This window comes from Mycteria americana, chromosome 2 (genome assembly GCF_035582795.1).
Source record: "Mycteria americana isolate JAX WOST 10 ecotype Jacksonville Zoo and Gardens chromosome 2, USCA_MyAme_1.0, whole genome shotgun sequence".
Lineage (NCBI taxonomy): Eukaryota > Metazoa > Chordata > Aves > Ciconiiformes > Ciconiidae > Mycteria > Mycteria americana.
This window is the reverse complement of record NC_134366.1, coordinates 128,443,055-128,468,040: the sequence shown is the minus strand read 5'-3', so window position 1 is coordinate 128,468,040 and position 24,986 is coordinate 128,443,055. Positions and strand designations below refer to the sequence as shown.

At 40.9% G+C, this 24,986-nt stretch overlaps 1 protein-coding gene across 25 annotated transcripts in view; it reads right to left on the bottom strand.

The window, feature by feature from the left end:
• Positions 1-24,986, bottom strand: part of DTNA (dystrobrevin alpha) — a 234,206-nt gene that overhangs the window by 31,149 nt on the left and 178,071 nt on the right. For 12 of the 25 annotated variants that reach the window (XM_075494578.1, XM_075494579.1, XM_075494583.1 and 9 more), the window contains 7 exons: positions 23,731-23,836; positions 20,866-21,032; positions 18,279-18,403; positions 12,899-12,979; positions 11,118-11,141; positions 10,907-10,996; positions 4,575-4,667 (listed from right to left, as the gene is read on the bottom strand). In XM_075494578.1, the coding sequence (XP_075350693.1) occupies positions 4,575-4,667; positions 10,907-10,996; positions 11,118-11,141; positions 12,899-12,979; positions 18,279-18,403; positions 20,866-21,032; positions 23,731-23,836 (686 nt within the window). Of the gene's footprint in view, positions 1-4,574; positions 4,668-5,292; positions 5,371-9,424; positions 10,044-10,906; positions 10,997-11,117; positions 11,142-12,898; positions 12,980-18,278; positions 18,404-20,865; positions 21,033-23,730; positions 23,837-24,986 lie in introns of those variants that run through there. The other 13 variants (XM_075494597.1, XM_075494595.1, XM_075494599.1 and 10 more) reach the window with 7 other exon arrangements.

The following is a 24,986-nucleotide window of genomic DNA, read 5'->3' as shown; positions in this document are numbered from 1 at the left end:
TTGATTCTTACTTGCTATTTAATGTCTTGGATATATATTTATGTATAGGTGGATGTCATAAAATAGATGTAGCAGCATGTCGAATTTGGTCTATGAATGCCACAAATCACTGGCCCCAAAGCTTTGTAAATTAAATTTCACTGTCTGAGATAAATTTAATTCTGGAATGTACCTATTCTACATGATCATTAAGCACAGAGGTATGCACAGCAGCATTAGCCTCGATCGCCAAGACTTTTATGTCTCAAGAGTTCTGATTTGGCATAATTCACTTCTGTTTTACTTCAGCAACTTCATGGACAATGATGCAGTGAAATACACACAAGCCTTAAAATATTATGAATATATGTGCAGAATTTGGGACCCTCAAGAGAATGATTCAGGCATCCTTTCGAAAGAAAATGAACATTTTGCATACAAATATCCTGTTGATGATCCTTCTTTTCTAAAAAAGTTAAACAATGGTTTTAATACTGCTTCTCCTTTAGTGACCCTTTCTTTAAAGACTTTATAATTATTAGCAATAATTGGTCTGGCAGATTTATTATCATTCAGATGTAGAGTGAATATCCAGTCTTACTGCCTGTAGAATAGGGCTTCTTTTTCAGGCTTTAGTTGATCTGTGTAATATTCCACAGTCTAAAGGAGATCCATAAAAATAAGGATCTCAAAACCCCAGGCAAAGGATGAAAAATATGATAGCCTGTGAACAGAGGAGTGACACCGGAGGATCTTTGCTATTTCTCAGGCTTTAGATGTGCCAAATCATCCTGTTCTGCAGTAGGCACCCTTCAATAGGTGATATGGATGTCCCCTGATGGTCTTAAAATTATGTCACCACTGGTTAGAAAAGTCTCAGAAATGCCTAGTGAAATTTTTGCAATAGAGGTCTTCATGACATGCCCTTATTCCACAAACCTTCACTTAATAAATAATTTACTATAGAAAATACTACCAAATTAAAGGGTACATTTCTAAGCCTCAGGGCTATAAGAACAATGTCCTAACAGCAACCCACAAAACATATTCTGAGGATTGTATATCTGCGACACTTTCAAAATTGCCCTGGTTTTAAGGCACTTTAAACTGAGACACATCATCTGAGCCCTTTGATATTGTTAATTTGCCATGTACTTTAGAATCACCAAGATTTTACCATCAAAATGTTAATATCACTAAGGTATGTGAGTATAATTATAAAAACTAACTCTGTTCAAGGGAACCAAGTGTCTATACATTTCCTCTGTAATTAGTGGGTCTCTGAATGCTTTTGCTCTTTCTAGGGAAGATTCAACCAACCTTCCTAGCTACAGTTAGTTGTTGTGCACACCCCCTTAATAAACATTTTCAAAAATACCATAGAACAGCATGGCACTTTTATAGTACAGAAATATGACTCACCACAGTACTACACAGTATAACATAAAAAAATTAGGAAGTAACTTTCTATAGAACAAAAATAACATTCTACTTATAATGTATTTTATCTTATTTTCCACCTGAAAAGAAAAAGACTGAAATATGTGGAATTAATATTCAAAACCAGGTGATGTCTCCAACTTATATGATCGAAAAGGAAAACTATTTGCAGTTAAAAGTTCTTTTTAGACTCAGACACTAAAGATGAACTAAATTAAATATCAAGTATTGGTTTTACAAGCTAAAACACACTTTATGATTAAACTAACCAAAATATCTGGCTAAGGGATACTTTTTCTACCCATACAGTTACTATAAATAACAAATTAAGTCTTTCTCTTGTTTCTTAATTTGCCCTGGAGTACTGGAGTCTAAAAAACCCTCAAGTAGCTTACTAGCCTGTGAGGGATGAAAAGGAAAACTTGTACTTCTAGTTGCGGTATCAAATAACTGCAGATGAAAAATAAAGATAAGCGGTGAAAACTAATTAAATTAACTAAAAAAACCCCAAATATAAATACTAACTACACTTAAAATAGAAAAAAGAACTACACTTAAAATAGAAAAAAAGGTATACTGGGCTATATTGGGCTGATCATTAGCTACTATAAATTAGCCTGACTCAGAATCTAAAAAGATCCCCTCGTTTTGTTTTGAAATGCTACTATATAGCTCTCAAGATAATGTTATGTATCATGCTCAAAAAGTATTTCTGTAGGTTTTTCTTTCAGATGAATGTCCAGCTACAACCATTCCTCTTTTCATCTTTGGCTGCCTGTAGCACTTGAAAATATGTGATGGCACGTATGGGTATGTACATGTGGTATTTTGCAGGCAGATACAACAGCTGAGCTGGCTAGCTGCAGCCTCCCCTAAATCAGAAGCTACCTGATTATGGTTAACTACATGCTTTACTCAAGTTATCAAATCTTGTTGAGCTGCAGGGTGAAATAACTTGAACTCAGCACCATCCTAACACAGCTGTGTGGGTTTTGAGCAAACTGCATCCAGCCACTCTGGGGCATGGGCAGAAGGAGTTCACCTTTGCCTGAAGATGCCTCTCCAGGCTATACGAGATGCAGCAGCTGAGCCTCCTGCAGAGGCCTCACCTACCTCTCCTAGAAACTGGCTTCACACAGGACCTTCAGGATGGCAACACTTTGTTCTTCTTGTCTTTACCAAAATATAACCATTCACTTTCTGTACTACCAGTCTCATTGGAGCAAAGCAGAAAATGGCAATGCAGCAGGGTTTGATGCATGACCAAGACTGCTGTCCCTCTCAGTTACATCTGTCAAAATCTAAGCTAATAAATAACTGAGATTGTTTCTTGTTGAGGATGCTGCGACTGCATTGATTTAATGTCAGTAATCAGATGTTATGTAATACACTTTGCATCGGTTATTTAAACAGTTAAGGCCATTATCAGTCACTCTCCATTCATCCCTCAAAAACATTCGAGTTGAAGGATGTTATGGCACATAATTTGAATGTGGGTATTTGGATACAAGTGTACTACGACTTAGTGAGGTTGGCTCAAAAGCTTGAAGGAACAGTTTGGAATATACTGGATAAAATTTAGAGGATGAATATGGTAAAGATGAGGCTAAGCACTCACAAGGGGATCTAACTGGTGGTCCTCACTGAAGCTAAATGAATTACAGACATAGCATCAGTAGCCTAGCACCAAAAATGACTCTAAACCAGGTCCAGTCTTTGCTGGTCTCTTGAACAACTGTATCAAGTAAGTCACTCGTGGTAGGCAAGGCCACATTTCCTTCTCCCTGTCAAACTAGACCAAGTGGTAGTGTACTCCTGTCCTCTTCAATTATGGGTGGGCAATGACTGGTCTAAACACATGCCCCCAACAGCTTGTTTTCACAGCCACGATGTAAATATTACTCAATAAGCTGCTTTCTGGAAGTGCTGCTCCAGGAATGAAATTCCCCTTCAAAATGTTTTCATTTTCCTCACTAAAAACCAGTTTGCCTTTTTTTTCCCCACTGGCGCATTCCAGTGGGATGCAGAGCAGATCCAGACCAAGGGAGGCAGACTCCTTCCTCCACTGGGCACCGCTCCATGGCAAATTACCCCCATTTTCAACTGGCGCTACACACAGAAGTGAATTTTCTAAGACTGCAGAGAACCATTGCATTCACCCTCCCAAAAGAAGTTGCTTGTTGCCTTATCTACACATAAGAGTAAATGGAGAGTTTCTCCTAAGCTGGGAAATATTCTGCAATAGCAGTACGGGAAACCAAAGAGTTCGTTATGAGCAAAAGAAACCTCATAACCATAGTTTTGTTAGAAACACGGTACAGTTTTCTGTTCAGTGCCACATTTTTTAGGGCCATATACTACACTGCTCACCACCTTGCTGGTGCAGGGCTGCAAAGTCTAGAGTTTTGCTGCACTTGGAGAGGCGAGCCAGCGTTTCCCCTCCCCGGGGTGGCCTGCTGCGATGCCACTATCCACAATGCTGGGACAGCAGGTGGATTTAGCAGGCAAATCCCGTATTCACTCCAGCAGAAATAATGAACTGTGTTCAAGACACGCATTTAAAAACCTGTCATACTTGAGTCTGAATGAAAGATAGGGGCAAATTTATATACAAGATTCAAACAATGCAGAAATCAGGCAGATTTAAAAACAATGCCTGATGTACGTAAAAGTTGAAATGAACTCCTTCCTTCACGAGGCTAATAAGCAAATTCCTATTATTATTATTATTATCATTGTTTACACACTATTACCACTTCTTACTTTCGAGGTAAGGTGAAGCTACACGTTATATATCACCTCAAAAATTATTACCTTGAATACACGGACTTGTTAGTCATCATTGTATGAAGATTTCTGTACCATCGCCAAGTCCTGCACTGACTAGAGCATGGTATCCCAAATCAATTTGTATAGCCATTCTTAACTATGCAATTATTTGCAATACCTTGCTACTTAACATCGCTAGAGAGAATAACAGCAATTGCCACAATCCACCAACTTTGGGAGGACATACCCCATATTCATACACATTCCCTTTAGGTTAGTGCTCATAAAGAGCTGCTTCAGCTTGTAGCCAGGAGGAAACAGTGAGAGCATTTGGCCGACCAACGTCCCTTTCCTGGGGTCCCCAAAGGTGCCAAACCTGCACTAACCGTGCGGGGTTGCTCTGCAGCATGTTGACATACAACCCGATGAGTACATGTTCATCGGCCAGCCTGTCTGCAACATCGAGGCTGTACTGTAACCTGAAACAGGGTTGGGGGAGAGAGGGTGCGGTCCGGACAGACAGAGGGAAATAAACAGAGAAAGCAGGAGCAAGTAAGATTGTGAAATGGGAATTTAGGAACGAATTCTTACGTGTTCTTATTAAAAAAAAAAAACCCAACAAGTGCAGAAATTATTTTGTTATTATTGTAATTTATATGTTAAGTATTTAATGGCTTAGGATGGTAGAATCCCACTCGATTACAGAGCCAGCCTCAGAAATCAGTGAGATGCCAGATCGGGCCAGGGACTGGAGCTGTACAGTATCATTTATTTCAAAATACAGCAGATTGTGAGGTTGGCACTATGTGCTTTAATATACTAGGTATTGCATATACTCATTAAATATACATATGTTACACACATGATTAACATACTGAAATCACAAGTTGGATTTGCTTGGAAGTGTCTGATCAAGACCTCACGCATCCAGGTGTACATAAATATATTTAAACATGCCCTACTTAGCTCACTGGGTTAATTGGTTATCACAATTTTCTCAGGAAAGACGTTTATAGAATACATTAAAAGCAGGACGAATAGAGGAAAAGGTTTTGGTTTAGCTGTGTTAGTGCAAGCTATGAACATATTCTCTCTTTAACTTACCCTTTGCCTTTCAAGAAAGCTGGAGCAGCCCTAGCCAGCAGTTTGCTCTGCTCTACTTCAGTATTCTTGGAAGGAGAGCTAGTTAATAACACAGGAAAACTAAGAAGAGGGTAAACAGTGATGTCTGAAATGCATTACAGAACAGAGTTTGGAGAAACTCATTCAAGCGCCCTGGACTGAATAAAAATAACAACAGAAGCTTTAAAGAAGTTTTAGAAAAATTCAGGAAATGCAAAGTCAGGAATTAGAGTTTTCCCTCCTGTTCTCCAAAAGCAAACTATAAAACCTTCACTACAGAAAAGACAAACAAAATGTGCTTCTCTCACAAATGGAGAGCTGAAGGCTTGTGTAGTTTCCAGGTGGAGTCCGAGATAAACATCATCTTAAATGCAGCTTTCAACCTGGGAAAGTTGCACCATAACAGCTAAATTGCTTTTCTCCACATTTGCCATAAGATAGTTTCAATAATCTACGGAAATGTGCTTGCTTAGATCCAGCGATGGGATACACCAGTTTAATTTTCAGAAGTATTGTTCTTCTGTTGTTTTAAAAAAATATATAGTTCACCAAACCCACTTTTTTTCCTAATGACAGTATCTTTCCCAATGCTAAAATATCCATGTTAATAAGACAACACTGGCTAAAAATGGAGAGATTGAAATGTTAGTTTTTCTTTCATGCTGCAGCATTTTTGGTGTAAAAAACAACAAAGCAAAACAAAAATATATTTTACTTTCTTCTTTTTAAAAATTATTCACCTTTATTTTTTGGTTTGGCTACTGATACTGTAAATGTCTTTGATCAAAAGACGGGTGCGTGAGCACGCATGCACCGGTGCATCCAGGGCAGGGAGTGTGTGTGTATAGGCAGATGATGTTGCACAAATGTGATGCATGATCAGTCTGAGCAGATGTGGCTCTGATGGACTGAAGATCAAAACCTTTAATATTAGGACAAAGAAGAAATTCAGTAAGATGAGGTGTGTGCCATTCCCCTCCTTTTCGCAGGTCAAGGTTGGCAGCAGGGTTCTGAAAAGGATGGTACTGAAGGGTGTGCTAAGAACCCAATAATAAATCTGGAAGATAGCTGAATGAAATGCTGTACTGCACAGCAAGAAAAAATGCATGCTTCACAGTTCTATGCCCATCGACAGGCTACTTATGTGTGTTGCGCTTCCACTGAAGTGATATCCACGCAGATAAACATGCTCCATGCCATCTAGAAGGATATGCTTTCCACCCATGTTTTCTGCCCAGTTACCGAAGGAAAATGCATTCAAGGGATACAGGGTGTGCCATTTCAGCCAAAAATGCAGCTTTTGGTTCTTAAAGTAAAGATAAATATATTGCCACAATGGGAGACCCAAGACCCCAGGGCAGATTTTGTGCTTTGCTTTCTCCCAGTGCAGTGTGATGCTCCCTCTACCAACCATAAGTTCTCCTCTCCTATGCTCCAGAAGCAACACAGTTAGGGTGGTGGGACAGGCAAGCAAATGTTACTCATTGAGCAATTGATATCATGTCTATCAACGTCCATTTCCTCCTTAGTTGATTAAGCAAACATATCTTCCAACCTCTTCTTATGAGTTATGCTTTCTAAGCTTTTCTGATGTTTGGGTGTCTCCTCTGGACTCTGTCATGCTGGTTAGCATATTTGTCCCCGTGCTGTTGCCCTACACTGGGTGCAAACCTCCAGGCAGATGTCTCCTCCTCCAGGAAATGAGTTTTAATGGCTTTCCACATGATGTCCCAGGGTCAGATGCAATCTAACAATCGTATTGCTGACTTCAATTAGTTTGTGGTTCACTGCAACTGCTAGGTCCTCTGCTAAAATATTTCTGTCCATCCAATTATGCTCCATCTTTTATTTGATTATTTGCTTCCTTGCTACAGCACTTTTCACTTATAATTACTGAGTTTCCTCTAACTGATTTCAGATCATTTGGACATCAATTACTACCATTGCAATTGAACTCATTTTTTAATTTAGAAACTGCTCTCCAAGCACTCCTTCCCACAACTATTTCAACCTTTGTACCATCTACAAATTGCATACGCTCACTCTATTGCTCCCACTAGGTCATTACAAGAAACAGTGCATAGTGCACCTTCAAGAATCCCAGCCGATACGTCGTCCTCCTCCTAGAATGACAGCAAACTTTTGAAAATGTAATTACTGATTGCTCTTATACTAATTTCCCCTAGTCCATATTTCCTTTGGGTATTTCTGTGTCATCTGGGACTATGTCAAAAGTCCTTTTAAGGTCAACCTGCATCATATCTGCTGCTTCTTTTTTACCCACTGGACCAGTTATCCTGTCAATGAAATAAATTAGTTTGGTTTGACATAATTTGTTCTTGACAAATCCATGCTAGTTATTTCTCACTGGTTTATTATCCTCCAGGTGCTTACTAATTCTTTCATAATTTCAGTGCCTTTGGATACCAAGGTTAGGCTGTCTCTTGTATAATCCCTTCAATCTTTGTCCCTGTTTCTGCCTTCAACCTTCCTTCATTTGGAAGATCTGACATTTGTCCTTCTTGTTCTTCCACATCTTCCCACATCCTCCACATATTCCCCACAATACAGCTAATACTTCAGAGATTGTTTTGGCCACAGTGAGTTTCTCTGGGTCCTACCAACTGGAACATATATTTTAAAGATATATTCCTGTTAAAATGGAACATTTTGTAAGATGCCAAAGAATGCTTCCCCATCCAAATTAAGAGACAAAACCTCCAACTCTGAGCAGATGTCTACAAAGATGTAGACCTAACAACACTGGTGTAAATGTTATACTCTCTTTAGTGTCTGCCGGGCTACTAAACAATCAGACATAAAAACCTTTCCTTTAGCGCGTAGAATATTGCTGATGAAATAAAGAGGATTCTCATCTTGTTCTGAAAACAACATATGAAGGCAAGATGCAGTTCAAGTCTACCACACTCCTTAGAGATAGAAACATGGACAACAGCAGCAACCAGTATGTTTTGCTCCAAAGTTAGCTGTTATACAGAAATTTGGCCTAATCTCTTGCTATGCCCAGGTAGAATATCCAATTCTTTTTAGCTTTTATGTGGAGTTCAAAAAAGGGACCAGCTACTCTGACTCAGCATTAAGTAAGGCTCAGTTTCTCCCTGGCTATGGGCATTTGATAGTATAGTGCATTCTTTCTATCTACCACAGAATTGCCAAGTAATTTCAAGTTCAGCAGAATGTGCTGCATCGCTCCATTTATTCCAGTTTATTACTCCTTTAGAAGAACTAAATGTATTAGCTGTGAGGGGGGGCTGAGAAAAATGCAAGAAAAAATGCTCTGTTTCCTCTTATCCCACCTTAGCCCTATAATTTGGTAGCTTAAAGAAGACATTTATTAAGAAAGAGAAAGAGATTGTATCCAGTACTATGGTAGCTATGTACTTTAAGGCAGCACTGACAGACTGCAGCTGGGGAACAAAAGAATCCAAATAAGGAAGAAAACATTAATTCAGGGTATAGAGTTATTCCTCTTAACTGGACAGAAGTTTTTGTAATGCTCAATTTACCTGTTTTGACATAACATATCCAATTCATTGGGTTTGCAAGGGCATTACCTACTCTGCAGCAATATTCCCTTGTTCTGCTGCCCTCTAGGTAATCGGAGATCACAAAAACAATTGTGAGATTAAAAACTGAATATTAGCTACAATAAAAAATTACAGGACTTGTGGTTTTAATCACATAGTAGCTGTCATTGCAGCAAATGACTGTGATGTGGTATTTGGGAGAAGATCACAGATTTTTTGTTTCTTCTTTTCTAATGTAAGTACTTTAAAGTTGTCCTTGAGCTGTACAGAGCATATTGTTGATATCAATTTTCACACTGTATATATTTAGAAGAAAGGTGCTTGTAATTGTTACGCCAACCTCCCTCATTAAAGCTCTCTTATGGACTCGTTGGCTTAAACTAAGCAAAACAAGCAGAGAAATTTTAAGCGGACTTTGATTCTGAAGTGGCTTGAAGAAACTAAGAAGCATCTCAGGGAAAGCCTGAATCTGACCTCCTTTGAGCTTTGGAATAATTGAGTACCCACCCAAAATCAGTGCTTCAGATGCAATTAAACTGCAAATAACATATAATGTTCAATCTCCTTTCAGCTGTTCCCTACAATTTGTCATTATATTTACTAGTTATCAAAGATCCTTCCTCTAATAAGATTCTTCTTCTTCCCAGTTCATTTCCCTTTTTCACCCATGAATCCAGAAATGAAGATGATATTGTGCTGAACTTATGAGACCATATCCATTTCCAGCAGCAGAATGAGTCAGTGTGCTGAATTCAGCATTTGCTGCCACAGGGAGAAACTGGTTGCGAATGGTTATGTTCTTATGTGAACACAGCTAGCTGAAATGAATACCATGCTACAAATGACAGTCTGTGCCAATTCTCCTTTGAATAAACATTCTAATTACATAAAAACTTTCTTTAAAGCTATCTGAAACCTCCGGACTAGACTGCAACACAAATTAAAGTAACCATAAGTTATCTGCAGTGAAAACACAGCCAGCAGAGCTTTCAGTGTTGATTACATTCAGCTAGAAATTTTACCCTGAGTTTGTACAATTTTTATTATAATATGAATCACGGAGCATTTAATATAAAATCAGCACAATTGCAAACAGAGCTGTCAAAGTCTGTTTCTCTGATGTATGAGAGGATGAGCTTCCACTAATGAGGCCTGATTTTCCCAGGGCAATAATAATAGTAAAACCTAAAAGAATGAATTAAGATGCTGTTATTAGTCTAATACAGATCGAAGAACTTGGCATTTAGCAGAAAAGTACCTTGGTCTCAGTACTTTCTTACTGAATTATAGCTAATGCTCATGGATTAATCAAAAAAGAAAAAAAGAAAGGTCATTACACTCCACAGTAAAAAAAAAGGGGAAACTGTTCTTATCCAAATGCATATTTCTTTTATGCAGAATGAAATAGGTTCTTTCTTTAGGGTCACTAAGATGAGAAGGAATGCTGGAAACAGGGTGCTGCAACCAGAGGCATCGGCCCAAATCCAGCGCTCACTGCTTAAATGGGAAGTCTTTATTAGCTTCAGTAGGATTTAGATCAGCCTTTTCTGTGGCCATTTTGAAAAGCAAAGCAAAGGGGTCTGGGGAAGGTTATTGGCAAGTGGTGCTAACTGCAGAACAGTAACCACCAGCAGCGAGAGCCGTGGAAGAGGAGGCTGGCTATGAGACCTGGAGTCATTTCCAGGCTCTCATGCAAGCCTCTTTCGTTCCTCGGTCACGACCGCAAGTCATACACTGACAATGAAACCATAAAGGTGTACTTTTTTCAGTTTTCAAAACCAGTGTTTTCAACTACACTAGATACATTAACATTAATCCTACGTGAAAGGGTAAAATGAAAGATTAGTGCTGTGCAGAAGCAAGGGAAGTTGGCAAAGCCCACAGCCAGCAGGAAGTCTATTCAAAAGACTAATTAGAGCCACAGAAACCCTCTAGCCCACCAGAGCCTTCCTTAAAGAATATCGTTAGTAGTTTAGCAGAATCGCTAATGATTTAGTGCATGAGCTACAGAACTACGGCGATTAGTGGGTTAGTGCTCTCATACTGACCGTGAATTGTTGTGAAGCTGATTTACATACAGCTTTATAAGAGAATGCTCATCAGCCACAGGACTGGCTGCATTTATACCCCCAAGTAACCTGAATGATTCAAACAACGAAACCTTGTTAATACCCCCAAAAATATACACAGAGAGCTGTGTGTTCAGAGTGGGTTCATTACAATAAATGCAATTTGCAACCATTTAGGAAGGATACTGACCTGACAGTTTGTAGGGTGCTTTTTCTTTCGAATAAAAAGATGCAAATTAAATTTATAAGAGATGAAAATAAAAATAATAAGAATAAGCTGTCGAACACTTAAAATCCTGCTAGGTCAATGAAACACAAGTTACAAAACTTTTAATATACAAGCAATGTAATTGTTTTACATATCAGGGTACGGTCAACTCTAAAAAAGCCAGAACTGACTGCTGCATCATGGAACTTTTTACTGTATAAGATTGTCATACTATCCATTTATAAAGAAGTCTGGCTATCTATGGTTGGGGGGGTTTATTGTCTCCTGCCTTCAGGGCATTCTCCATCAAGGAGTGCTTCCTCTAGGAAAAAAGGAATTCTAATGGCTCAGGAATCATGTACGTTTAATCCTGCCAGTTAAAGACAGACAGTTGAATTACTAAAGAACACAAAAGTAAAATAATCAGGAATTTTTCACATGTAAAGAAAAACAAGCAGCACACTAGATAGTGCTGTGATTATTACTGCAGGCCCCTGGCCTAAACGGCAAAGCATACATTTGTTGAAAGAGCACAGGGCCTTCTTGGGGATAAACAGAAGCAACAGCTACACTTGTAATTGCTCTTAATGACCTGTCCTGTAGAGGCCACAAATAGATTATCCTGCCTTGCACATAAAATCCCATATATTCCAACGAGAGAAATGAATTTGCATTTGCAGTCGCACTGTCTGTATAGGCAGCAGATCTGGTCTTGGGGGCTGCTTTGGGACTGGCTTTCAAAAAGCATCTCAGTCACACCCAGCAGCTACTTGCACCAAGATAACACTGAGAGTTTACAGTTTATAGCTCCTGGTAACAAAGTTCATAAATCAAAGTAGTAGTAAACCACCTTTACTCTGACATTGCAGTGTGGTACACTGCAGGTTTGGTTTTAGTGTTAAAATATGTAGCCATGCATACCCAGAGATTGTGTTTGGTTATTTGGGAACGCTGAAGCACTGATACATACAGCAGAAACCAAGCAATAAAATGCACCGAAGGAAGACATATCGCTCATCTTCCGAATACAGCAGGAAGTTATTTTTCTGCCACCTTCTCCTCTATGTGCATTGGTAGGCTTACATAGATTGGCTGAAACAGCTAGCAAACACTACAGACATATTTTGGCTGTATGAGCCAAAATACTGAGCCGAAATGTACATAGTCAGCTGCAAGCACCTTCTCTTTGGGATTACTGTTTCTGACGACTCTTCTCTGGTTTGCTCGCTGAAGGGTCACTACATTCCAAGACTACTCCTTCTCTCTTGTAGCCTTTAATGAAAATCTGAATGGTTTAACAGGAGTAAGGATGTCTTGCTATATCTTGCAAGTATGAACACATTTTCTCTGTGTTCATATCGTATCTTGCAGTACGATGCAGGCATTCCCAGTAGGCAATGGCATGTCCCAGTTCCTATTCCCACAGTGCTGCTATAAAATGGCTTCTCACCGACAGCCCATTTTCAGCCCCTATGGGAGGGTGCCTAGGTTGCATGTGAGCACATTTTAGCGGGACGTAATGGTTCAAATGAGAACTGAAGTTCTGTGCTCTGCTGTGAGGAGCTTGGGGTGCCCTAATTGCAGCTCTCCATCCAGATATCTGGGTATCGGTCCAAAATAACCAAGGCATTTCTCTGCTCGTGTCTGTTAATTTTATTTTGCGGGTCGTTTTTTGGTTTAGTTTTCTTCTGGGAGGGAATTGAAAATTGAAACCTCCACCACTGCCATATTATGGTTTAACATAAATAAGGATAAGAACTCACCTTCTGTTTGCAAAAGGACTTCCTGAGGGAACAGAGTGGGAGAAGAGTGTGTCGTTCATGCTGGTTACAGGTCGGGGGGGCCTAGAAGAAGGCAAAATATCCAGTTGCATTAATTTTGCACAAAAAACCCCTCCATCAGCAACAGAGAATTGAATGAGCTTCTTGTTTACTACTGGCATCTTCTGCTTTAGGTAGCCGTAATTCCAAATTAAAGATGCTGTGTTTTTAAGCAGAAGTTGATAAAAACACACTGTTACTTAGGCTGGGAAGGAAACAATGATTTTGTGTGTTCTGAGGTGAGTTTTAAGCAACTTGCTTGATTTTTTCCCCTGCTTGGGCAAAAAAGCCACTATGCCATTTTTCCTTTCCAGAGCTTGTAGTCCCGGGTGCAGTCACTGCTTTCAACCAGCTAGGCTGAGCACCGGTAGCAGGCTCGCTGTGGCAGCAGGGAGGTCTGCAGGGGGTAAGTGCCAATAAATTACACATCTTTTCATGAGGTTATCCCTGGCGCTAAGCTCCATGCTACCATATCCACATAGTGACCACAGTGAACCCATAGCCCTCGGTATCCCATAAAACACATGTAGAACGAAACTGGTTTAACTGCAAAGCTTTTCAACTGGTATATCAACCCCCCAAATCAAAATTTAAAATAACTATCTAGTTTAAGAGGACCCATTAATAATGATGGGTTTATTATTACATTCTTTATGTCCTGCTCTTACTAAAAATGAAATGAGAAGGTATATTTCCTCTGCTTTCTTTTATTGTCTACTCTTAAAAAGATTTTGTCCATAATTTTTCCTTCTGTATCCATTAAAGAGAAATTTCCCCTTCTTAATGGACTTCTTAACACAACATTGGGCAAAAGATATACACACTCTGGAAAAACTGAAAAATACGTTATTAAAATCACAGGGTTTTCAATCAGATATGAGCAGAACCTGAAGCCATATATAATTCAGACTTCAAATTGCCTAGATTTCAAGTTGGTTAATATTCCCTTTAAGCTCTGTGAAAGATCTGTCTTGCTTTTTGAATTCTGCAGATATACAAGTCAAAATATAGTAGCCATCTGCAAAATATTCACTGGGCTCCAATTGTGCAAGACAACCGTCATCCAAACTATTTGTAAGAAATGAAGAAAGCCAGTTCTGCACAGAAGTGAACTACTACTATATGCTTTCTTTCTTATTTTGTAACTGTTAGAAAACAATCATAAATGTGGTCTTTGACGAGTCCAAATGGATTTCTCAGCATGACAATACCACGCTGATTGTAAGAAGTTTCAAAGTGGGAATAGAAAGATGTAGGATTTGGCATGTTATTTATTTATATGAAAATATAGTTTTAGCCTAACCCTGCATCTGCAGGTCCACATGAAAAACTCCAGTTCTGGTCAGTCACGAATTTGAGAAGTAGCACTTTGTGCTCCATGTACTTATGGAGAAGTGTTTGATATTATTTTTCATGGACTCCTTCATCATTGCTAGGAAGAACTTGGATGAGGCCATGATCAGAGCCAATCCACTGGAAAGGTCATTGTGGTATGGGTCTTGAAATACAGAGATTTGAAAATAAACTTGGAGAGAATACTTAGAAACTAATTTTCTTTAATGGATAAGCAACCAGTATTTTGTTGCCTGGGAACTGTAAACTGGTAATCGATGTAGGAGAAATAGTTCATACCAACTACAAGCGACTACTGCATTTTTCCTTTTCTCAATGCAATCACTGGCTGGTGAACACATTCAAAAACTAATCGGGCACAGGCTGGGGTTTGTGAAAGATGGGCCCAACCCTGAGCTGTGGAGTCCTAAACAGCAGAGGAGAAGGGAGAAGAGGCTGGTTCTCAGCACTGTCCCAGAGAAGGAGGCAGGGGGAGTGCTCCCTTGGCAGGGTTTGGGCTCTGCTTTGCCTTGCACCCAGTCCCCCTCTGCTGACTGAGTAGGAAGTGGGTACGTGGCGCCCATGGATTTCAGCAGATCATCACATACACACTTCAGGTGAATGTCTTCTCTAAGCTTTATCTCAAAATAGGGGTGGAAGCAAACATTTCTAACCCCCAAAAGAGCTCTTCCCTTTCACTGCCTCTGTATTCAAAGACAATTATTTATTTGTCTCTGGAATCTGATAAAAAGTTAAGGATTGGTAATAATGAGATTATCGCATTTTTTCCAAGCTTTTTCCTCCAATAAGTGTACTAAAGAAGAAAAATACTCACCAAGTATCTCTTTTGCAGCCAAAATGAAATGGAAAAGAGATCATTAATTAAACTGACAGTTTAATATGTACGTGGTCTAAGTAGTGCATTGGACATACTCCATTCTTACGACCCTGATTCTGCAAAAAGCATGAGAGCCTCTACGCATAAAAAGGTCATTGATCTGTTTACAAATGCAGAGTTACTCTTGTGTACAAATGTCTATAAACTCCAAGGCGTGGCTAAGGTTTTGTGATTAGCATTAGTTTGTCAATTCTTACATGAAGAAAACCATATTAAACTAATCTGAGCTCTCCCAAGGCAAGTTCCTTAAAGGCTGATGCCCACTGTCACACTCCTCAGGTTCAGCTTGAATATCAAATGGATGTTCCAACATACATATACAATTGTGTAATGTGATAAGACAGGAACAGCAGACTTTATGGTAAAGCAAAGGAAAACTCAGCTATTGACTATAAATGTATATCTTTCTGAGGTTATTTCTAAACTTCTGGAAGTGAGTGATTCACCTTTCTGATACAAGTGAGCTGAGGATAACCAACTTTCCTCAAGGAGGCAGAAAACACAATACTGTTCAAATATGCTATGTAATAAATGCATGTTATGGCATAACACATACCCACAGAAATAAACCAAGTTCAATAAGAGGAATTTTCCAAAGTGCTCCATGCTGGTCTAACCTCTTCACACTGATGTGAAAAGTAATTCTCTCACAGGCTTAGATGGAAACAAAGTCAGGCCAGTGCAGAATGCATTTGAAAATACCTCCATGATGCACCGGCCATGCCATTTGTCATCTCTGCAGTCTGGTGTTTATTTTTTGTTGTCAATCTTATGTATAGAAAGGAAAAATGACCCCTCCATCGGTGGGGGGAGTTCCTCCATCAGGTTAATGACACCTTGATAAACACTTCTCCAGATGAGCCTTAGATGTGTTTCTTGCTTAATTGAAAATTTTGTGTGGCACCAGTAAAACAAAAAAACCCGTGCAGCCTTTCTGTCTGGTACCACTCAAAGGTGGAAGAACGATGAAAAGGAAAGGCTGTATAGTAATGCAGAGAGTACTTGTCCCCATTTAAGCTAGAAGCTAAGAAAAGGATACTGTTTGTTGCCAAAATTCTTCCATTTAATGCACATATAAACCCCTTTTTGCCTGGATTCCTGCCCAGAGCTGTTTCTCTCAACTTCCATTATGTTTAAAAATAAAAATCACATCAGCGAGAAGATATTCTCAATGAGGTACTGTAGCATATCTCTCCCCTCAGTTAATTTATGTGAATTATGCTGTAGATCATGCTACCTCCACAACTTACAGGTTTTTCACTCATGTATCATTATAGCCAATATATAGTGCCAAGTTATATTGCCTTCAATCTATGAATAAAGAGAAACTCTTATCATAAAACAAAATAGATGGTGGTTTGTTCTCACATCCAATCATACTAAATTATGTCTGTATAGTTAGGAAGAAGGGAAGGTGTTAATTTCACAGCAAAGATTTGGAGCAGATCCTACTCAATTATGGTACCTTCCCCTTGCCTTGCCTAAATGCATTTAATCCATTCACAATAGCCCAGTTTTCACTCCCCGTTATTTTCTGACATACCCCCAGGCCTTCGAGGGCCTCCAGCCAACAGGGAACAGAGGCTTCTCTTTCAGTTTCATGCTCCCTGTCTCTTTCCATTTCTCTTAAGGATGGCCAAAACCTGCCCTGTGAAGTTATCACTGACGTGCCAGCAGAGCCAGGCTTTTATACCACGCACAGCAGTAGGGTAGCTCAGCAGATCCAACTCCGGATGATTTCTTCCAAAGAACGACATCCTCCCATTACACCTCCACAAAGAGGTGCAGGGGTTTTAACTGACAGTCGAGTGTAACAGGGATTTGGCACTACGTATCTGTCAGAGGCACCTTGTGTCTGAAGAGCAGAGCACTCTTTTATGCCTTGAAAAAGTTCTGCTATAACCACACGAGGAGGACCATCAGCATGATTTATCCTTAAAATGTCAGGTAGGTTAGGTGAACTTTCCAGGTGTTGCACAGCCCACAACGGCCGGTGTGCACTTGCCCTTAAAGATGCTACATACAAACATTCAGTACTGACAAAAGTAAATATGTATAATAATTACAGACCGGAATAGTTCCAGCAGCCAGTAACACAGATATGCAGCATGCAAATACAATTTTAATGGCTGCTGCCTGAAATGCTTCAGTCAGGGCCCCTGGGAAGAGGTTAAGAAAGATATTTTCTTAAGAAATATATCAGAATAAGAGAAATACTTTAAAGACAGTATTTTTGGAATAATTTTTCCAAGTTAATTACTTTGTAACTTTCTTCCAACCAATGTCTTGATTTTTCCTGAATTCTATGGAAAATTTAACTTTTTTTAAGGACCCAGGAAGCAAAGGTAAAACAAACTGATAAATGAGAAAATCTGAGCAACTGCCACTATGGCCCATGGACATGCTTTAGAAAAAAAAAATCCAAAGTGATAATTTCCCCACCCTGCACAAATACATTTTCTCTCTGCTTTGATTTTTTTGACTCCTGCAGAGAAGTAGTGACAGAAACTACTATGCCAAAAAATGATTTTGCTTTCCCAAAATATCAAAATGTAAAGATAATAGACTCTCTTCAAGTGACTTGGCAATTAAAGACACACTTCTTATGCAAACTCATATAACTCTTCAGGGCTGGGTGAAGCCACAGCTCCACTAAAGTCAGCAAGAACTGACACTGATTTCAACAAAACCGGTCAGACTTCACTTTTCTCTGATGCCTTGTGTCAAGACATATCTGTGACACACTGAAGTTGAGAGTCTCTAGATGATGAAACTAATGTTCTCAGCATGAATACATCCCAAAGTGCTGAAACTCTATGAAATTGCATGGATACTGTTTGAGGAGAATGGGGACATACCAACATTGTGTCCCAGTATTCGGTTATATGCATATATCCCACTGACTTTTCAAGTGAAGTCACACCAGAAGAACATTTTTATACTAAATACCCCATCAGCAAATTTGCCCTTGTGATGCATTGAGCCTGATATGCCACAGCTGCCTCCTGTTTTGTTCAGAGCTATAGTATCTACACTCGGTGTAAGCAACTCCTACAACAAAGCTTACTTTCTCTACAGCACACAGATACTTACACAATATGAGCCAGGTTTAGAGGTTTTTCAGGCTGGTCAGGGAACATTGGGTGCAAAGGTTCACGGCTGGAAGCACAGCTTAAAGACTTGCTAAGTGCATTAGTTAGCTTCTTAGCAGGTGATTTCTGGGAGGAACAAGGAAGGTAGAGGTAATCTGGACAAGTAAGGTGCATACTGTTTCTGCTATAGGAAGCACAAAACAACAGGAAGCTCTATGGCTTACATACCTATCGACTGACATCCCCCTTGCCACCCTCCCACCCGAAAGTCTGGTAAGGCAAAGACTGCTCAGTTTGGAGGAAAGATTGCTCGCACCTTCAGGGGCCTTCAGGGTAGGCTCGGGGGAGTATATCTATATGGACAGATGCAGTTGCCATGGCTTCTTTGCAATGCTGCATTCGGGTAGTATTGAATGAAGGACAGCACAAAGTTAATATCGCCTGGACTGGAGCCGGCTCATAACTCACCAGCTTGGGAGTGCAAGCAGAACAAATCTGTGTATGCCTGTCCATATAGATACACTGTACGGGACATGGTTTCCCTCCTAGTTGTGGGCCAGGCACAAGGCTGCTATAGTCTTTCTCCTCGCTAGTACTTCCCTCCTCAGCCCCAGCACCCTGTACTGTTTAGCTGCTGTTATAAAGCTCCTCTTCCACCTCCCGTGGCCGCTGCAGCCCCTGCCACACCGGGGAATGGGAAATTTGAGACACGTGCATGGTGGGAATTTCCCCACCATGGCGACAGCATGCCCGAAGAGGCTGACGTACTGTCACTGTCACCAAAAGACGGGGAGGTTCTGCACAAGAAGCATGCTTTTCACCCTGAAATCCCATCAGCGAGTCTAAATCCCTATTTTCTGCTTTATAGTTTTGTTCGGACACTCTTTGCAGTTGAACACTTTTCTAAGGAAGGGCTTGGAGATCTAGGGTGTCTTTTAGGCTGTGTGAGAGATTCTCAGGGAATCCAACCCACCTGTCTGTGATTCAGCCTCTCTGCCAGTAAAACAGGGGTAGTGATCCTTACACTGCCTCCTCCCCCCAAAACACAGCTCTACATGCTGAAATTTAAAAACCTTTTTGGAACTTAACAGGAGTGGTATTGTATTTGTGCACACACATCCTGCATCAACTTAGGACTGTAATCAAGATAATAATGAAATATTTCTATTACAGAAATCCAACCTAAATATGTAAAGTTCAGGCTTTTTCTCTTTCATTGTAAATGCGATTTCACTCTGCATTGAGAACAGTTGAGTTCCACTGCACCCAGGAACACCTTTAATCTGCATGTGGAGCTCAATACAGATGCATTATGGAGAATGCTAACCAGGTTTGAACAAATGCTAATGAACACTACAGAAAGGCAATTTCAAACGTGAAGCAAAACATTTGTTTCTGACAAGGAAACATTTGAAAGCACTAGGCATGTAGTCACGTTTTTGTCTTCTGCTGAGCAGGAATCTTAAGTTTTCCAGTTACTTCCTACCTATAATTACAGCTCCCTGGCTACAGCAAAAAATGATTTTATAGCACAAATTGCTGTTAGGAATGGAGTCAGAGCTACGTAGTGGGCACTCTTCTATTCAGAGACTAAACTCAAGCTGGTCGTGTCTATGCAACAAGCAGCAATTAGGACCCACAAAAACAATGACAGACCCAGATCTGCTGGGATGCATCGCAGGGCCGTGTGACTGGCATACAGAGCAAACCATGTCAAATTTAACCCTTGCCTGCTCCATCAACAGAAAAACAGAAATTTTAAAAGTGTTAGGCTTCAGAACTTTGTTAAAAAATACACACAAAGTGCTGTACAAATGTGAGCTGGTGCTATATGCATGGTTTTCTTTTTTTTGTAACGATATACTTTTGTAATATTTGAGATTAGTTAGGATTTTTCCGCCCGTCTCTGGATTTGAACCCTGAAGGACTGGGATGCTCCGTGACTAAGAGCTTCTGTTGGGGCTTTGCTCCAGTCCGTGGAGAGCTTAGCCCCCAGGTCTGATGCCCTTCAGAGAAGGTTAATGTAGCTGTTGATAATTCCCTTTCAGCTTTGAAAAAGCATTGTATTATTTTGTTTAACAACGAAAAGACTGAAGTGTGTTTTTCTCTACAGTGGACACCACCGTGGATCTAAGCCTGTGACCATGCTAAAATCTACAGTGCCAGGACCATCCCAAATGCTACGCATATGCTGCAGGCACTCGACTGAAAATATTGATGAATGAACGTTAAGTATTCATCATTTCATTTACACATAGCCAAACAGAGCAAGCCAATGACGATTTTACCGAGAACGGGAGAAGCTGCCGTGCGCCCGGTGCCCTGCTGCCAGCCCCTCCTGTGCTGCCCTCCCCGCGGCACGCACCGTCACAGGCGCCCCAGATCCTCACCCAGGAAAAGCCATTCCCACCTCCGCACTCTCCCGACAGCTCCCAAGGCCAAAGCCTCCCCGACGGGGTCGCCGATCCGAACCGGCAGCCCGGCTCCCGGCCTCCCCGTGCCGGACGGCTGCCTGGAGCTGCGGCCAGGGGCTCCTCCACCAGCTGGAGGGCAAAGCAGTCTGCAGCGAGGCGCGAGCCTTCCCTTACCCATGACGTGTACTCTTTCATTTGGTGCTGGTTGCTGTGGGAACCACTGGCATGGCCCCTCCAGAAGCAGTCCTGACAGAGCTGGTAATTGTGACACTGCTGGCAGCGGTAGCGAAACCCCATCATGCTCTCGCTGTGGCAGTAGGAACACTCGACGGGGTGGAAGACTGCGCAGGAGAGAGAAACGCCGAGCCGTAAACCAAAGCAGAGAAACCCCCAGCAAAAGTTTAAGGACAGAGCCCCGAACTGAAGGGCAAATCCCTTCTTCGTTTCTAGCGATCTGCAGTGTCGGATGCCTCCCGCAGCTTTGACCCGTGAAAACTTGAGTAGCCGCCCAGCAACCTGTGCTGAGCCATGGCCAACGCTTCCTACACTGGGCACCAAACCCTTCATCGCTTCTGAGCTGATGCCTGCACCTCCTGCTCGCAGCAGCGAAAAATGTGTTGAGTGTCTAACAGAATACACCATAGAGGAAATTCATACATGGGAAAATCCCCTGCACCCTTCAGCTGCATTACTGGGGGAAGCTGAATGTTCTGCTGTGCCCTGAGGAGGTAAAGCGATGTGCCTCGGAGGAAAAGTCAAACTCAGCTGTCTGATTACTGGAAGCACAAAAATGTACTTAGGCATGTTGTTGTCTCTTAATTACTGCTGTTGCATCTGTACAACTGGCGTCATTTAGGTACCTATACATGGAGTTGAACACTTAGCTTTGGTTGCCCAGATTTGGAAAGCTGGGCATTGAAGGGACCCGTGTGGTCCTGTTCTCTGTTCCACTCCAAAGCAGATAGCAATGAGGATTCAAGTCACTAAGCATGCTAAGGCACCAATCATGACATTTTGAAGCCCTTTCCTGGCCATACTGCTACTTCTGTTCCTCTCTCCTCACTACAGCATGTACCTAATTTACCACGGGGTACTGTACATCTCCTCGTTCCCAGGCACCTTCTGCTTTTCTGTTGTAAGGTTCAGTCTGGGAGGGTTTGGATCAGTGCTGAGTGTGTCAAGCGTTTTAATTCCTTGCCAGAATTTCACAGCAGAAAGGGTTAGTGCTCTAGGCTGGGAAACAGTGTGAAGCTGGTGAGGGACAGGGATGGATGGCAGGGATGGATGGCAGCTTGAGGAATGTGGGTGGCTCTGTAGCCAAGGACTTGGGAACATTGCCTTACCCACCTTGGTGCCTTTCAGTGGAAGAGGGATTTATTTAGAACAAGAACATGTACAACTTCCTCCTTCTCCTTTTATCATCAAAAAATGGCTGCAAACCTCCCCTTCCACCAGCCCCATTTTCTGGTTGGAAATACAGTATAAATACTTTTATTGCCCAACAAGATGAGTAGATATGATTTTTTCTTCCTCCTGCCCCCCCACCCCATTCTTTTTCTCTGCAGCATTCCAAAGCTTCAGTTACACTAGAGGTAAACCTTCAAGGGAGCAGCAACACAGGAATATTCAACAAGCCCCTTACACAGTGTCGTGGTTTAGCCCCAGCCGGCAACTAAGCACCACGCAGCCGCTCACTCACTCCCCCTCGGTGGGATGGGGGAGAGAATCTCAACTGAAACCAGGACACACAGCAACCTCTGAGGCAAAATACTGGGCTGGAAAATTGTTCACAAAAAATCTATTTATCTTGCTAAATTAATATTTTAAAATTTTAGTATAAACGTCCTCCATTTTAAAATCTTCCTTTTTCTAGATTTAAAGTGTTGGAATAATGACTGTCAGCATCATTGCCTCCTGATGATCATAAGCAAGAAATGCCACATTAGGAACAAGTACACCCAGATAAACAAGACAGTACAAAGGCATTTCTTGAACCTTATGTGTCCTTTCCAACTTGAGATATTCTATGATTCTATGATTCTAAATCACCATCTATGATTCTATGATTCTTGTCTCATGTTTCTTTTCTATTTAATATTGGCAGTGCTGGTCCTTCTGGACAGCAGAAGCCGGCTGCATTGCAGCAGGGGAACTCCTCCAGAACTACATGAGGAACTGTACAGAGTTTGTGGGCTGCAATTTGGTGGTGCACACAGTGAGATGAGATGCACAAGATTTCTAGCTCTGCCCCTGCAATTTCAGTGTAGCAGCACCTTCTACAGAAACAGTATATGAAGGGTTTGGCTGGAGGACTACATCTGTGAGTCTGTGAACTTTTCCCCAGGTGCTCAAGAAGTTGGAAGGCTGAGGAAGATGTTACTGTCCAGGGACATGCAACGTGCACTGTGCAATAATCAAATGAGTTGATCTTCATGGTCCCTTCTTGTCTTAAAATCTGTGATCTACTCATTTTCGGGAAAGACAACCCTTGAGGAGAAAGAGGTGTATCACAGTTAAATCCTCATATTCCACACAAGCAAAGCATAAGGACGAATGTGGAACTTCCTTTTCAGAGTATAGCGTCTGGCATTGTAGGCTTAGGAGGAGATCCTTCATAAGGACCTTTTGGCTGGTATTTTGCACTGCACTGGACATCTCCTGCCAAGAATATTGCGTGAACAGAAACTGCCAAGCTGTTCCTTCTCTGCTGCCATATGTCATAACTAATAAAAGTTGTGGCCTTGATAGTTTACCAAATGTAAGTGTGTGAATGGATCAAGTCCTATTGCTCTTTGCTTATCCAGAGCACAGGAGGAGAGGACATGATCAGGATAATTTCCTGAGCACAGCAAAAATTAAGCCATGTTCCTGGCCGAATGACCAACAGGATTCTTTAAATATTTTACCAGTGACGGTAAAAATAGTACGTGGAGTCAATGAACCCAGTACAGTAGCTCCTACAAAACCATCCACAGAGTGAGAAAATCATCACACAAAAGTTTACTCTTGTGATCTTTTTTGGCAGCAGCTCTTACTTACCATTTTCAACATTTGCCAGTCGATGCAGAAGCGGTAACCACACTAGACACTGTGGCGGGGGATCAGACATGAGAGTATCCAAGAAAGTGTTTAATGTGACTTTTTTCTGCTCAAACAAGCAAACAAACATGCACAAAGAATCAGTAATTAGACATATCAAAATGATTTTATCTTGTCTTTACAGAAACACTTGGGAACAAGTTTCAGACACTGTTTGCTTGTAGCCCTGGTTTACTGAAAAGAAGAAGTGATACTAGCAAAGATTTTCTGGACTATTTTTAGTAGTTACGATGTATACTACTGACGACTAGCAGTCCTTTTCACAAGGCTGGGTTGGAGACACCTAGCTCCCACTCACTTCAAGACTCTCTTCTAAAGTCATTGCCTGAAGATGCTTTGTGAATAAGGTTGGCATTCAACTCTTCATATTCTCATGTGTTTTGAGTAGCCTGTAACGAGTACAAGTGCATGCAGGGTATCACCATGTATTACCAATTTTCACGTGAGAAGCCACTGTAGAGAATGACTGATGGTACTCCAACAAAGAAAATGAAAGAAAATAGTGACAAGGCAGTATAATTTCAAAACAAATACAGGGTAAGGACAGACCATCACAGGCAATTGTGTTACTGTAATTTAAGAAACTAGGCTTATCTGTTGAGTGATGGCAACTAGTTATGGGTGAGCTCTGATTGTGGGAGGTTGTATTTGCACACACTCAGGGACTGCAACTGTTCCTAAACTCTCCATGCCTGTAAGCACTTAAAGGCCTATGACCTTTTATCTTTCAAAGAGATTTAAACTCTAAAATATCCCTGTTGGTTTAAAAAATGTAATCTAGAGCCTTAAGTTTCTTAGGCATCTGCAAAAGGTCAGCACAAATCTTAGTTCATTTATTTTTTTCAGACCTAGAGGTGATATTTCAGCCTGAGACATCCCCTCCATACTTGCTCTTTCCTACCTAGTGTACTGACTATGTAAGTGTGGACTAAAGTACACAGCTACTGGGTGGTCAAGGACAGAGAGTACTTAAGAAGTCAGCAACTGAGCCTTCTTTTACAATAAAATTAAGATGCAAAAATATTGAGCCCTGCTGAGAATGTGTGCAGATATAATTTACAGACATACATATTTAAGTAGTATCCCCATATCCAAAGGGATTGCTAAATTTTCATATCTGATTGCATAAGCTACTGCTTTAACTTGCTAAAGAACTGTGGTTACCCCATAAGGAAGCAAAACAGCAGCTATGGAGT